Genomic DNA, 14,030 nt, shown 5'->3' with positions numbered 1-14,030 from the left:
TGTGGGGATTTTTGGTCGTCGATGAGGTAATGTTGGTATTGCGTCAGTGTATGTAGGTAAAATGTCAAACGTCAATTGATTAACCTTGAATTTATCTTGATGGGTCTAAATTTATGAGTCGACCTCCGATGCAATAATGTAGTTGACTACCAGCAAATCGTGCTGTAACGTAATCATGTCGTCTTCAGATGTCTATAATGACTTAACCTTGTAAGTACTGTCAAATTTCGGGCACGTCCAGACGTAATCGTGATCGTTTTTAGGCACATTACCCCAGAGAAGTTTTACATTGAACCGAAAGCGACCGAGGAGCTTCTCGTAATCGACCGTCCATCCGAAACCACCACTTTACAACGAAATGTCGGCCAAATTCCCGCCACGAGCAGCCGCAAAGACTTTTGCGGTCTCTTGGGCTCCATCAACCTCCTCGCGGGCCGCTACTTAGTCATAGTAACCCAACGCGAATTCGTCGGGTACATCGCCGCTCACGCGATATGGAGGTTGGCGAAAGCGGAACTGTTGCCTTACGCGCGCAGCGTGTTACACTTGACCCAAGAGCAAGTGGCAGACAATAACACTTATCTGAACATGGTGGAACAGGTCTTGTCAACGCCCTACCACTATTTCAGCTACAGCTACGATTTAACCCATTCCATGCAGAGATTGCACGATTTTGGGCCCCACTCGTGGAAACAGTCTCTCTTCGAGCGGGCCGACCACCGGTTCGTCTGGAACGGCCACCTGCTGTCAAAATTCAAACGCCCCGAGTGCCGCAAGTTCGGTCTCCCCCTTTTGCACGGTTTCATCTCCATCAACCAGTGCGTCATAAACGGCCACAGCTTCAACTGGTCGGTCATCTCGAGGCGCAGCGTGGTGCGAGCCGGCACCCGACTGTTCAGACGCGGCATCGACAAAGACGGCAACGTCGCGAACTTCGTCGAGACCGAGCAAATCATCGAGTACCAGGGCGACAGAGCCAGCTTCGTGCAAATCCGGGGCTCGATTCCGCTGTTCTGGACGCAAGCCCCCGACTTGCGGTACAAACCGCCGCCGACGCTCCTCGAAATCGACCCGCAGGAGCACCACGCCGCCTGCCAGAAGCACCTAGAGACAGTGGCGGTGCTGTACGGGAAGCAGGTCCTGTTGAATCTCGTCGACCAGAAAGGCGCCGAAGGGAAGTTGGAGAAGGCGTTCAAAGACGCGATCGCCACGCTGGCGTACCCGTCGGTTGTGTACGAGCCGTTCGACTTCCACGGCGAGTGTCGCAAGATGCGGTGGGACCGCCTGTCGATTTTGATCGACCGGGTGTCGCACGACCAGGACGAGATGGGATTTTTCCTGATGCTGAGGGACGGCTCGCTGTCCGGCCTGCAGGAAGGCGTGTTCAGGACCAACTGCGTGGACTGTCTGGACCGGACCAACGTGGTGCAGAGCATGTTGGCGCGGAGCAACTTGGAAATCGTCCTGCAAAAGCTGCACATCCTGCAGCGCAATCAGAAACTGGACCCCAAGAGCTCCTTCGAGGTCGTCTTCAAGAACGTGTGGGCGGACAACGCCGACGTCATCAGCACGCAGTACTCGGGCACCGGCGCGTTGAAGACCGACTACACCCGCACCGGGAGGCGCACCAAGTTCGGCCTGGTCAAAGACGGCATCAACTCGCTCACCCGATACTACAAAAACAACTTGACGGACGGCTTCAGACAAGACGCCATCGACTTGTTCCAAGGCAACTGCGAGGTCCTGTCGCCCCTCACCGTGGACCGAGGGTGGAGGTATATCACATTCCCGTCGGTATTTCTTGTGGCCGTGGCGATGTTCGTCGCCTCGGCCGTATTCCCCACAGAGTATTCCACCGAGTCGCTGCTCTACTTGCTGTTCTGGGGCTCCATGGTGGCCGCCACCGCTTCCACAATATTCCGATACGGAACCGAATTCGTCGACAAACCTCGACTGATGCAAGCCTAGTCAACTTTAGTTCTCCTATTATACAATTGCTTTTATACTGGTGAATGTACTACGTTGTTTTTTTATTTTAATCATATTAAGCCACAAAGTGATTACTTTTTCAAATATTATTTTTACTACATTTTGTAGATCTAGTTGTTAATATAAATTAGTCCTAACTGGCACCGCTCAAAACACGTACTGCTTGCACAGGGCCCTCAGGAAGGTGCTCTTCCTCGAGTTGCTCGCCTCCCGCTGGATCTCCTCGTTGTTGTTCGAGTTCAGCTCCAGCGAGCCGATCACTTGAGTGGCGCACTTCCGCCTCTGGTACTCCCCCCTCTTGTTGTGGACGTGGATCAGGTACTCGAGAATATTCGTGTCCCAGATGCAGTGGTAGTACGCGTCGACCGCGTCGTTGCAATATTTTTGTTCGCCTAAAATGCGGAAAGCCAACACGTAATCCGGCTCTTCGAGGAACTGACACAAGACGGCGGCTTGCGTGTTGCACCCCAGCGCGACGCAACACTTGATCATGCGCCTGAAGACGTGGTCGTCGTGGCGCACCGGAATGTTGAAGTAGTCGTTGCAGATCAGCAACGACTTCAGGTAATACTTCAAGGACACGTTGTAGTGACCGTTTGCTGCGGATGCCAGTTTTAGTACGTTTTCAACGAGTCGCGCAACTATTTACCAAAATTGACGTCGCCCATCAGTCGCAACCAGGGTACGTTCGTGGGGTAGTACTGCAGGGCTTGACTCACCACTTGAGACAGCGTGTCGTGGGCTGTTTTCATGCTGTACGAGTTGGCGCTGAAAATGCGTAATTATTGGTTGCGTAAAAAAATTACGCTCGATAGTTACTTGCTGATAACCGCCGGCCACAGTATTACGTAGTCGACTTGCACCTCCAAACTGGTCTCGTCCTTGAGAATGTTGTGCAGTCGCGCCAACATCGAAATCACAACGGTCAAAACGGTGGCGTCCCTCAGTTTCGAAAATATCGCCATTATGCTGTTTTTCAAATTGGTGATTTGCACTTGCGCGTCGTGGAAGACCGAACTGCCGGAATTCCCCCGTTTCGACTGTTGCGGTGGCAGACTGAAAATCGGCAACACTGCAAAAGCGACTCTCATAATTACGAAAGAAAAAACGAATTGCTGTTACGTGCCGATTTCCCAGAGATTTTTCGACAGTTTTTTGTTACCCTTGTGCTTGACCAACTCTTGACAGGCCAGAGCTACGGCCGAGGTGATCTCGAACGAAGGCCATCGCTTGTCGAAATTCACCAGAAACTCCCAACGGCCCAGGTTCAACAGGCACAAGACGCATTGTTCTGTGATTTCGGTTCGGGGCAAAACCGACTCGTTAGTTTGGAGACAAACCTCGCACGCGTTCGCCAGAGCCATCTTGTCTGAAAAGGGGAATTAGAGCGGGTTCGGGTTGGCGGTGACATGCGTACCGATGGTGCTCTTCGGCCATTCCTCCAACAGTTGGGTTATCTGGACTGACAAGATCTCCCAACTTATCAGTCTTGACAGTTTCCCTATGTTGCCGTTCCCGGAACCCAACTCCTTGTCGAGAATCAACATCAGTTCCAGCGACGAGTTCCACACCTTGTTCAACATCTGTTCCCTAGCTTTGGCCATCATGACAAAACCGAAGTCTTGCAGAAAACCTGAACGCTCAACCGTCAGAATTGAAACAAAGGAGATTAGGACGGGGATTTATACCTCTGGGTAGCGACTTGAGAACTGACTGAATCGGAATCGGCAAGTCCCACTGCGGATTGATGTTCCACACGCTACTCCCCAACTGATTCATGCTGATCTTCTTCAACAAGTCTCTGATTTCTTTGTGGTCGTAAGTCGCGATCAAGTCCTGTTCCAACTGCTTGATTTCCAACTTGGGCTTGCCTGAAACCCATTTTTCACAAATAATCGACACGAACACCACTCGTACTTACGCTTTCTCGTAAAATCGTACAGCGTCCAGCTGGTTTTGTGCAACGAATCGGGAATCTCCACTTGCACGTCTGCATTCCTGATGAACTGAAGGTCACTTTTGTCAAATATTTTCAAAACGGTCTCGTTTGACTGCACGCACGACAAGAGATCGGGCATTTCCCGCTTGAGAATAAGATCCGTCAAGTATTTTTTAAGTGTTTTTTTGTCGACTTCGTTGAGCGCCTTCCAGGTGACTTCTACCGCCTTAAACGACGCCGTCAGAAATGTCAAATTAGATTTTTTACACCCACCCAAACTAAGATTTCGGCGTTTTTGAAAGACGAACATGACGACTGATAGGTCGGTTTCTGGTCAAGGACACATCTGACGATGTTCAGGGCTCGGATTTTGCACAGGAGGTCTCTGGCGACGGTGAAGGTCCCGCTGGAGAGGGCCCCTTGGATGTCCAGTTCTAAGCCGATCCTGTGCGCTAGAGGAATTTCGCGGTAGACGTTGTCTTGTTGCAAAATCGTGGTGATGCCCTGTTACCGACAGAACGCAATGTGTTGCCAACGTGACAAAACTAAAAATACTAACCATGTAGTGATTGACTATTGACAAGTTGAGCTGTTCCAGCAGGCTGCGTTTGGAACCGTCGGTGGGGCCGCTGCAAGCCCTAACGTACACTTCCAACACGTTAAAGTTAAATTTGACAAAACCGTTATTGTTTTTCATCGCCCTAAAACTAGACAGACACTCGGAAAAATGTTCCCTGGCCGAGTTGTAGTCTTCTTTGTAGAAGAAAAATGTCCCTAAATCATAATTCAGTTGCGCTGAAAACTCTTCTTTTGAGATGGGTTGAGAGCATGGCCAATCAAATTCCAAGTCGTTGGTCTCTGTGGGTAGTTTGAAACATTCAAACGTCAACATGCTGGGGACGTCGTCCCAACTGAGCGCACTCGTCAGGAATTCCACCGTCTTCCTGACGTTGTCGTGCGAACAGATGATATTTTCTTCAGGCGGCGAGATCTCAGTGTTTCTGCAAACCACAATTTAGGCGTGCAAAGTCGCGCAGCGTGTGTTTTACCCCATGCGCATTTGCCAGTTGGACGTGATGCGGTGCATCGTCACGTTGAGCAACCATCTGTGGTACACCACCAGGGCAAACAGGTAAGGAATGGGTTCACCCTCGCGCTTGGCGTCAATATTTGGGATTTCTGCCGTCGTCTTGTCGTTGGTAAAGTAGAGCAAGTCTTGCAACAGGTGGATTTGGGTTTTGAAGGGCAATGATCTAATCTGAGCTACAATTTTTTTTAATTATGCAATGTGCAGGAAAAAAGCGAACGCGTACCCAAGTCCCATTTGATGAACGCGGCGACTTTCAATGATAAAACTTTGAGTGCCATGTTCTTGGCCGGGTGCTTGATATTGTCGTGCATGCTTTCCACAGTGACAACGTCGCCGTTCTCGGCTTCAAAGCGGTTCCGCAGGGTGTCAGCGATCGCGTCCGAGAATTTCGAAATTAATTCGGTCGGAGTCGGGTCTTGAAATTACAGATGGGTTGTGGGGATCGTCGACTTTTTGGGAGATTTACTCACCTGGGGCGGACTTCTGAAGGTGGCTCAAGAGTAGGTCTTGGTGGAGTAAAAATTCAAACCAGAGGACCGTGTCTGGGGCTATGGGGACCGTCCCCGGTCTCAACAAGTCGACGTCCATCGATGCGACTCAGTTTTGTCCGATGCGGCATGAAAAACCGTCGAATTCTGGTGACACAAGTCGAGGTTATGTTTACGTCGTTGTGTCATTTGTCAGTGGCGGTACCAACGTGACGAATGGAAATGTTGAAATTTTTTCGAAAATTTTTTTGGTGTCGTTTTTCAGGTTTGATTCTTACTTTTATTTTGGTTTGAGCCGAAAAATAAGTCGTCTGTTGGTCGAACCGGTCGCGGGAAAGAAATAGATGTCTTGCAGGTAGCTTCGTTTATGTTTCGTTCGGGTCCGGTTTTCCCCAGAAATAGCATCGCGGATCGGTATTGATGCATTATAGGTCTGGATTGAATGCATGTTTTTCTTTAAATTGGAAATAGTTCGATGTGGGTGGTGGTAGTAGTCGTGGGCCGTTGGAAAAATGCGGAATGATTCAGGCCGATCGAGCCTAGTCCGTCCTTGAGGTGTGGGTAATTATTTTGGGTGGAAACTGTGCGAAGCGATCGTGTTCGTGTCTGCGAGTGTCTGATGGCTGACAGCGGAAAAAAGTGACGTATCGTGCGAAATCGGGGTGACTTTTGTGGCTTTTTGTGAGTATACCGAGCGTTGTGCGCGTCCGTTCCAGTAGCGATCCGTCGATTTGAATTTGGCGGCACGTCATTCGGGTGTCCGTCCCGCTATCTACCGAGCATGCGAGGCACCTGTCAGTTTTTAGTCGTGTGATATGCAGAAGGTGTGACTTCAGCGTGTCTTTTAATTGAAATTGATGTAATAAATAAAAATAGCCGTATGGTTATAAAATTATAAACTATCTGTGATTGTTTGAATGGATCCTTCGATATCTTGGTTGCAACCGGAGCAAGAGGGTCCTGCCAAACTTTTGTGGCTTCGAATTTGGCAAACACAACAGGAGCTGGATAGCATGAACATAAAAGACGTCGACAGTGACACGGAGACCTTCCCCAACGGCTTCGCCAGCCACATCATGAACGGCAAGACGGACAAGAGCGGCACCACTTTTATCCAGCGGCGACGCAAGGGCGACAATCGCGCCAGCACCAAGATGATGAGCCGCAACCCGCAGAAGGTGGTCGGCGAGTACGGGGGCTGTCCGTGGCGGAAGGACCCAAACCGCTACGACAGAGGCATCAGAGGGTGAGCGCCGATATTCTACCCTTTTCGAGTTTCCCCGAGCCCTCCGACGAAATCGTCGCCAGATGGCCCCTCAGTCGCGCGATTTTGACATTTAAATCGCCGACATTCCGAAAAAATTCGTTTTTGTCGGCTCGCATCCCTTATCAAGTCTTTATCGCGCCGCTCTTCCTACCAGCTGACCCACAAAACCGACCGAGTTCTATTAATAACCCGCCCGTTATGCTCGCTCTTTGCCTATTCATTTTATGCACAACTCTCCACCCAATTAATTGGCTCAGCCACTGTGCACAACTTATTATTCTCCATCGCCGGTTTCTCTCATTTGCCGAATTCTTGCAGCTTACATCAAGAAATCGAACACTTCTACCAGTGGATGAACCCCACGCAAACCGAACACAACATGAGGGCGGACGTCGTCTACAGGATCAAGCAGATAATCGTGTCCAAGTGGCCGGAGGCGCAAGTCGAAGTCTTCGGATCGTACAGGACAGGACTCTACCTCCCGACCAGTGACATAGACTTGGTCGTGATAGGTAATTATCGAATTTCAAATTTCGTGCCGCTCTGTTGCCATGCGGAATGTCATGTCGGCGCATGCGTTCCAGGGCCGGCTCCCGGTGACTGATTTTTAATTTTTTTTTAACCACCGACGATCACAATTTCAATTATAAAACGTTCACATTATTAGCCAGAAAAAGACGTGGACTGTGGTCTCCCCCTCACGTCACTCGAACGTGCCACGGTCACGTGACGCAAATGTAATGTGGCCCGGTTCTAAACTAAACAAGATTGATGGCCAGAACTAGACAAACTGATTGGAAATTTGCAAAAACTCAACGCGAAACACTCGCCCCAAGTTCGGAACTCGCTTGCTCGTTGTTTATTTATTTGTCCAATTATTGACTCGTTCGATTCCACCGCAAATAAACTTGTAAGAAAGTATTTATGCAAAAAACGAAAACGGTTTTGTTTTATCCAATTCTTTAACGTTTGTGGAGTAAGGTAATGGTTTGATTTCGTAACTCCATTGAATAGAAAATGCTACCGTTAAATTTCATTTTTGTGTAAGATTTATACAACCATATTTTTTATTGCCGGTGCACATTATTGTACCGACAAATTGGCCGGACGTTATTTAGTGTATAATCCTTGGGTAAAATTATTTTCCACAGATTAGATAGGTAATTGTTTGTCTATGAACGTCAAGAAAACAATTTATAATAGTTCTAAATATCAATTATTGCTGATAAGAGTAGTCTTGATTGCCGCCGTATTTGTCAGTACAAGCAGATAAATTTTTGCCGATCGTAAAATTAAATTTGATACGAAAATATGGAATCTCGCTGTTACATAAAATACCAAAAAACGAAACTTAACGTTTTTTTCCATCGCTTGAATTTCCTAAACACGTTTGGATTAACAAAGGAATTTTTTAATTTCACTTTTACCAGCGATGCGCGTCGAGATGAGATTGGAATTTTCGTAAATTTCTCGACAGTAGAAAAAATTAAGATTTTAGGGACGTGGAGAGTATCTGGGCGAGATTTACATCACGCGTTTGCTTTTGGTTGTCACGATCAAGGTTCAGTGATAATAATTTTTACGTTTGAAGTGAACGACACCGTAAATGTGACTCAGTACAAATAAGAAAAAATAGTATTGTATTTTACGAATCGTAAAAAGTACCAATTATCGACGCACGACTGTGACGCTGACATAGATTTTAGATTAGCAATGCAAAACGTTGGATGCTTTCACTGTTGTAAAATGCATGTTGGGGAAGATTCTCGTGTGAAACCGCATCTTTCGTTTTGGTCGTTGGCGCATCCGTTGTTGAGACTTTGTCGCTTGTAATGAATCCGTAGGGCCTTTTGCAGGTAAATGGTCCAACCTGCCGCTGCGAACTCTGGAGCAGGAATTCCTGGATAACGGCGTCGCCCAAGAGAACAGCATAAAGGTGTTGGACAAGGCGTCGGTGCCGATCGTGAAGCTGACCGACAAGCAGACTGAAATCAAAGTGGACATTTCTTTTAACATGTCGAACGGTGTTAAATCGGCCGAACTCATAAAAAGTTTCATACTCAAGTTTCCGGTGTTGCCGAAATTAGTTTACGTTTTAAAACAGTTCCTTTTAGAGAGAGACCTAAACGAAGTGTTCACCGGCGGTATATCTAGTTACAGTTTAATATTGATGTGCATCAGTTTCCTGCAGTTGCATCCCAGATCTGAGATGCTCGCGAACGGCAACTTAGGCGTGTTCCTAATCGAGTTCTTCGAATTGTACGGTAGAAAGTTCAATTACATGCACACGGGCATCAGGATACGAGAAGGCGGACGGTACATCAGCAAGGAGGAGATGCAAAAGGACATGGTCGATGGACACAGACCCAGTTTGCTGTGCATAGAGGATCCGCTGTTGCCGTCGAACGACATCGGCCGAAGCAGCTACGGCGTCCTCCAGGTATATTTGTCACCACGTTCAAAATTACACGACGACAGTAGAGTGTGGCCAAAGGTCGACTAGAGTGAATCGGTTTGGTAAAAAAAGGGAGAGTGATGGTGATCACTGATTGATAATTGTCGATAAACAAAGTGGTGCTTACTTTGTAGGTCGACTCGATAGATTTTATCGATGATCGCTATCTTTGACGTCAATTTGAGATAAATAAATGGGAGATAAAAATGTACTAGATAAAAAAATAAGCCAAGTTTAAGTCGTGTTTGGAAGATGTGTATTTTTTGCACCTCGAGGGTTAGTTAGATAATCTTGTAAACATGATAACTTGACGTTAATGTTATTAGTAGGTGTTATCTAAGTCGCATAATCTGCTGTAAATATTGTGATGTGCATTTGTAATTATTGTGATTTTCGATAGCACCATTTTTCTAACTTGTCCGGCGACCGAGCTCAGCTACAAAATGTTTAGTCCGCGGTTCGCTCTTATTCAATAGTATTTCGAAGAAATCTATAAATTCAAGGTGATTTGATTGGAATTATGTTTTAATTTTAAACGTAACTGATAACACTTGTTGTTTAGATAATGTGAATTTAATGGCAAATAAGGAAATAGGTAAAATTCCGGTTTCGTCATTCTGCCGCCGATAAACAACGTGACTGTACAGATTTCTGTTTAACCGTTGCATATATTTTTTGGCCGCCGTTTTATCAGGAGCAATAATGTTTATGATGATATTAATAAACGGTGATAAATCATAAGTCAGTGTACCGGGTGAAGGGTAGGTGTAGGAAAATTGTGACAAATTAAAATGATCAAATAAAGATCGACCAGATACTGTGGAGTATTTTAAGTGCATAGTAACAACTTGAGATAAATTCAGGGGCACATGTGCTGTAAATACTCACATTTCAACGGTTCATGACACGTTTTGGCTGTGGTGGATTTTTTTCCATAATTTTCTAGAACTCTACGTCGTAGAATATCGCTACATTTCTTTTCCTGTTAGGTTAAAGGTTTTTTTTTAATTGTTTAGAATCTGAAGAAAAGGGGATAGTGTTTTAGATTTAGAATAGAAACCAAAATGAGGCTGGTTCGCATCAATTTTCCGCTGAAAATATTCAAATATGCAAACCAAATCGCTTAAGGTTTTTTCTGGCATTTTCTGGAGTCATTTGAAGTGCTCGATGCTGTTATGGAGTGTTTTCGAAGCTCTGGAATGGTGTAGAATTTTCTGGAACCACGTAGAGTGTTGCGAAATAGCCTGGAATCCGCGATGAGTTCTGGAATTTTCTGGAGTCCGAAGTGTTCGAAAATGCTGTGGAGATCTTGCGAGGACCACGTCGAGTGTGTGATCATGCCTCGGAATTCTGTGGAGAGTTCTGGAAGATTCTATAAAATTGTAACGAGCGTTTAAAAAATTTGTAATCAACCAGCCCATTGTTCTCTCTTTTTTTCAAGTCGTTTTTTATTGAAATACTGTCAGATTTTTACGTAACGTTACTTTAATCATTATTTTAATGTGTAAAATATCTTGCATTAAGAAAATAAGGAAAATTCTTGTGAATTGTAAAAAGAATATATTTGTAAAAGAAATAATTCACACGAGTCCTTATTCCCTGAACAAATGACATTTGACTGGTTTGACAACTGTTGAAGTTAACGTCATACTGGAAACAAAAGCAAGTCAACTTGACCGCAGATATTTTTGAACGCACGTTAGAATCCTGGCTTTAGAAATAGAGATGACAAAGCAATTACTAAGATAGCTTAGTAATTGTAGTGATGTATAATTCTACGAAGAAATTGATCCCAAAAATTAATCTGTGGCACGTTTAAAGAGAAAAGTACACATCACGTGGTGCCTAACCTAATTGGTTATCACGTAAATCATAGGACCACCCGTGTACTTCTCGATTTCAACGGACCGCAATAAAAGTGTCTTTTTCTTGTCTTCAAGGCCTCTGGTGAAAGTCATTTGTTTGTCATATTTGAATATATGTATTTTTTTGTCACCACTATCAGAAAAAGTGGTTTTCTAATTAATATTATGCGTTTAAAATAGGCATTTTTTCATGGCGTGAAATCAAGTACTTTATTTTATAGTTCGCGGAATTTTATTTCATACTTTAGTACACTTGCACTTAACTTAATTTTAATTAATTTGAATTTTTTACAGTATTTACTACAAAAATAAACAAAACACAAAATGAATTTCTGATAAAATAGTTATCAGTCCTTCATTATCACCGCCGTATTCACTCATTTTATGGAAGTAGTCGTAAAAGAACTTGTGCACACTTTTATTTAACAAATTTTTTCGTGATAATTTTATTTTACAGACAATGACGTTTGCAAAAAAAAATCATGGACGCAACTCGTGTGCAAAGCACACGTGGGATTACAACACTCTCTGCGCTCGTGCGTGCAATCTTCCCACTTGCGGTGCTTTGTATACGCGTCGCGTGTAACAGTTGTTGTCCGCGGGGGCGGTGAATTTGAATTGATTGGGGTTGTTCGCAGGTGAAACGGGCCTTCGAATACGCCTACACTGTTCTGACGAATGCCGTCCTACCCCTATCGTCGCACAGTGTATGCCAGGAGCACTCGATATTAGGCAGGATAATTAGAGTTACGGACAAGGTGATCCAATACAGACGGTGGATCGACAACACCTTCGGTCACAGGTACAGTTCCCCCACCATCCCTCGAACGAGGCCGCCACGTTCGTTGTCCAGCAGCGGCTCCACGTCCAGCGTAGAAGAAAGCGGGGGCAGTTCAGAAGTGAGTGGTTGGGTCGCATTAATTTATTTATTATTAATCACGTCATGTAGCAGTGAATAGCACACGTTTATTTATTTTGTTTTTGGGTGGCAGCGCGTAAAGCAGAGTTTGATGTTGCAGGGATCCGATCCCCCTTCACGTGACATATCACCGAACAACATCCACATACCCCAGCGTCACATCCAGCCGAAGAACCACCCCCAGTGGAGGAATCGGAAATATAAGAATAGCCCTCACAATAATTATAACCAGTCGACCACAACAAAGCGTAAAAAACAAACCAAACAATGTTGACTTTTTAATTTTTATTTATTAGGTTAAAAAGCAGCAGGTACGCATGTGTTAATATGCCTGGTATTCTGCAGTTGCAATTGCTGATATGACAAGATAACGTGAAAAAAAATATATAATATATATATCTATAGCCACCAAAACAAAAGCCAAAAAAAATACATAAAAGATAATCTATAAGGAAAATGCGATAAAAAACCGGTTTTTTTTATTTAAATCATGTAATTGTATAGGATTGTAGTCTTGAAATTTCTGTCTTACTAGAAGCCATCTTTAATATTACTAACGTTCCATAATAATTGTTGCAGTCTGGAGAGATTACATTAAAAATTCTATGTGTGTTTGTCACTGTGTTTAGTTTTATTTGCATTTACAGTTACAACTGGGAGTATTTATGGCATATGATGATGGATTTCGATAGACGAGAGCGATTCCTTTTCCGCAACAATTTTATTTATCACGTAACAGCGTCACGGATTTGTTTTTTATTTTACGTCTGTTTTTTATGCAATACGTTGTGGTGCAATATTCAGCTGTTTTGATTTTTATCTGATAATTTTTATCGCAAGCATATCGAGTGTATTTGTATATCAGACCACGATTTTTAACTTCCATTCATATTTTAGAGGGAAATAGTCTTCGTTTAGTTCCGTTCTCGTTTCGAATGTGCGCGATTCTGTACATACTTGTAAAGGAAATTGAATTGTAAAATATTGTGATAAAATAGTATAAGTGACGTGGACAATGATATTCAGGAACTGTGGTGGAAATACCAGTGAGACGATGTGACTACTTTTTTCGTTTTTATTCGCCGTAAATTCGTTTGTTTTTCGTTGTTGGGGGACAGAAGCTCGTCAATTTCACCGTTTAGGTTGATGCGAAATTTTAGACTCGTTAATTTTTTTTTTATTGTAAGAAAATCGAAAATTGGTGATCACGCGAATGAAATTTTTTTTTGTTCCATTTGTAAATATATGAATTTTGTGTTTAATACAAAAAAAAAATTATGATACTGTGGCCGTTTTAGGTCTAGATGATTTGTATGTTTTTTTGAACGAATAATGCTTTTGTTGGGTTCTCTTTCAAAAAAATGCTACAATTTGGATATTAAAAGATTTGTTAAATTTTGACATTTTTATGTGAAGTTGTTAATAGCTAGGTTTAAGTATTTATATTAGCGTATAGTTTTAAGAGAAAGTTGTGGAATTATGTAAACTTATTAAAAATGTTTTCAATTTTTAATAGGAATAGACCTAAGTCAGTTTAAGTACAAAAAGAAAATGTAAAAAAAAGATGTTCATTACAAAAACTAAAAAAAAACTTTTGTTACAATGTAAGCGCCAAGATTTTTGTAAGTAAATATTTATTAAAATAACAGTTGAAATATATTTTATATCTTGTGCGCACACATTTGTTTCATTTTACGTGGCTCTCGGCAGGAAGAACGTCAACGTCACTTCGGTTTTTAACATCCGGTCCAAACTACTCATTTTACTGCAATTTTTTTTCTCAAGTAAATTTCAGACAATCTGTATTTTTAGCAACTCTAAATTAGCTTTGTGCAAACTCCTAATTACATTATTTTTATTGAATTCTCCAAATTCTCGTGTATTGTTGCATAAACAGAAGAAACCTTTTACCGACAGATGGCGCTGTCTCGACGGAATCAATAAAATCAATTCATGTTGACGATTCTAACAGAAAATCGATAGCATTAACCGAAAAACTGTTACAACTGCCTTCCGAA

The 14,030-nt window shown here is 43.6% G+C and overlaps 3 protein-coding genes across 4 annotated transcripts; 2 read left to right on the top strand and 1 right to left on the bottom strand.

Annotated features, from left to right (window-relative positions):
• Nucleotides 1–31: 31 nt before the first annotated feature.
• Nucleotides 32–2,132, top strand: Sac1 (Sac1 phosphatase). Its single transcript, XM_069039309.1, has 2 exons — nt 32–210; nt 264–2,132. Exons 1-2 carry the CDS (start codon nt 176–178, stop codon nt 1,966–1,968), a joined length of 1,740 nt encoding a protein of 579 aa, XP_068895410.1. The 5' UTR covers nt 32–175; the 3' UTR covers nt 1,969–2,132.
• Nucleotides 2,010–5,757, bottom strand: IntS8 (integrator complex subunit 8). Its single transcript, XM_069039293.1, has 12 exons — nt 5,489–5,757; nt 5,242–5,433; nt 4,978–5,191; nt 4,488–4,929; nt 4,202–4,432; nt 3,911–4,154; nt 3,678–3,860; nt 3,407–3,622; nt 3,116–3,358; nt 2,809–3,061; nt 2,639–2,757; nt 2,010–2,588 (listed from the first exon to the last, which is right to left on the bottom strand). Exons 1-12 carry the CDS (start codon nt 5,604–5,606, stop codon nt 2,137–2,139), a joined length of 2,907 nt encoding a protein of 968 aa, XP_068895394.1. The 5' UTR covers nt 5,607–5,757; the 3' UTR covers nt 2,010–2,136.
• Nucleotides 5,758–6,275: 518 nt separating this feature from the next.
• Nucleotides 6,276–13,689, top strand: LOC138124313 (terminal nucleotidyltransferase 4B-like). Of its 2 annotated transcripts, none has more exons than XM_069039326.1 (5): nt 6,276–6,752; nt 7,092–7,285; nt 8,630–9,213; nt 11,732–11,992; nt 12,113–13,689. In XM_069039326.1, exons 1-5 carry the CDS (start codon nt 6,424–6,426, stop codon nt 12,284–12,286), a joined length of 1,542 nt encoding a protein of 513 aa, XP_068895427.1. In that variant the 5' UTR covers nt 6,276–6,423; the 3' UTR covers nt 12,287–13,689. The 2 variants fall into 2 exon arrangements, with proteins under 2 accessions (XP_068895427.1, XP_068895426.1); XM_069039325.1 differs by having other exon boundaries at nt 8,618–9,213.
• Nucleotides 13,690–14,030: the final 341 nt, after the last annotated feature.

The sequence above is a fragment of the Tenebrio molitor genome, chromosome 2 (genome assembly GCF_963966145.1).
Source record: "Tenebrio molitor chromosome 2, icTenMoli1.1, whole genome shotgun sequence".
NCBI lineage: Eukaryota > Metazoa > Arthropoda > Insecta > Coleoptera > Tenebrionidae > Tenebrio > Tenebrio molitor.
This window is presented reverse-complemented; position numbering and strand designations above follow the sequence as displayed.

Coding starts and splice junctions, on each gene's coding strand:
- LOC138124313 (XM_069039325.1), top strand. CDS start 6,424: ATGGATCCTTCGATATCTTGGTTGCAACCGGAGCAAGAGGGTCCTGCC. Junction 7,286..8,617: donor CATAGACTTGGTCGTGATAG/GTAATTATCGAA, acceptor ATGAATCCGTAG/GGCCTTTTGCAGGTAAATGG. Junction 11,993..12,112: donor AAAGCGGGGGCAGTTCAGAA/GTGAGTGGTTGG, acceptor TTGATGTTGCAG/GGATCCGATCCCCCTTCACG.
- IntS8 (XM_069039293.1), bottom strand. CDS start 5,606: ATGGACGTCGACTTGTTGAGACCGGGGACGGTCCCCATAGCCCCAGAC. Junction 5,434..5,488: donor CCTTCAGAAGTCCGCCCCAG/GTGAGTAAATCT, acceptor TGTAATTTCAAG/ACCCGACTCCGACCGAATTA. Junction 5,192..5,241: donor GTTCATCAAATGGGACTTGG/GTACGCGTTCGC, acceptor AAAAAATTGTAG/CTCAGATTAGATCATTGCCC.
- Sac1 (XM_069039309.1), top strand. CDS start 176: ATGTCGTCTTCAGATGTCTATAATGACTTAACCTT. Junction 211..263: donor GTCTATAATGACTTAACCTT/GTAAGTACTGTC, acceptor GATCGTTTTTAG/GCACATTACCCCAGAGAAGT.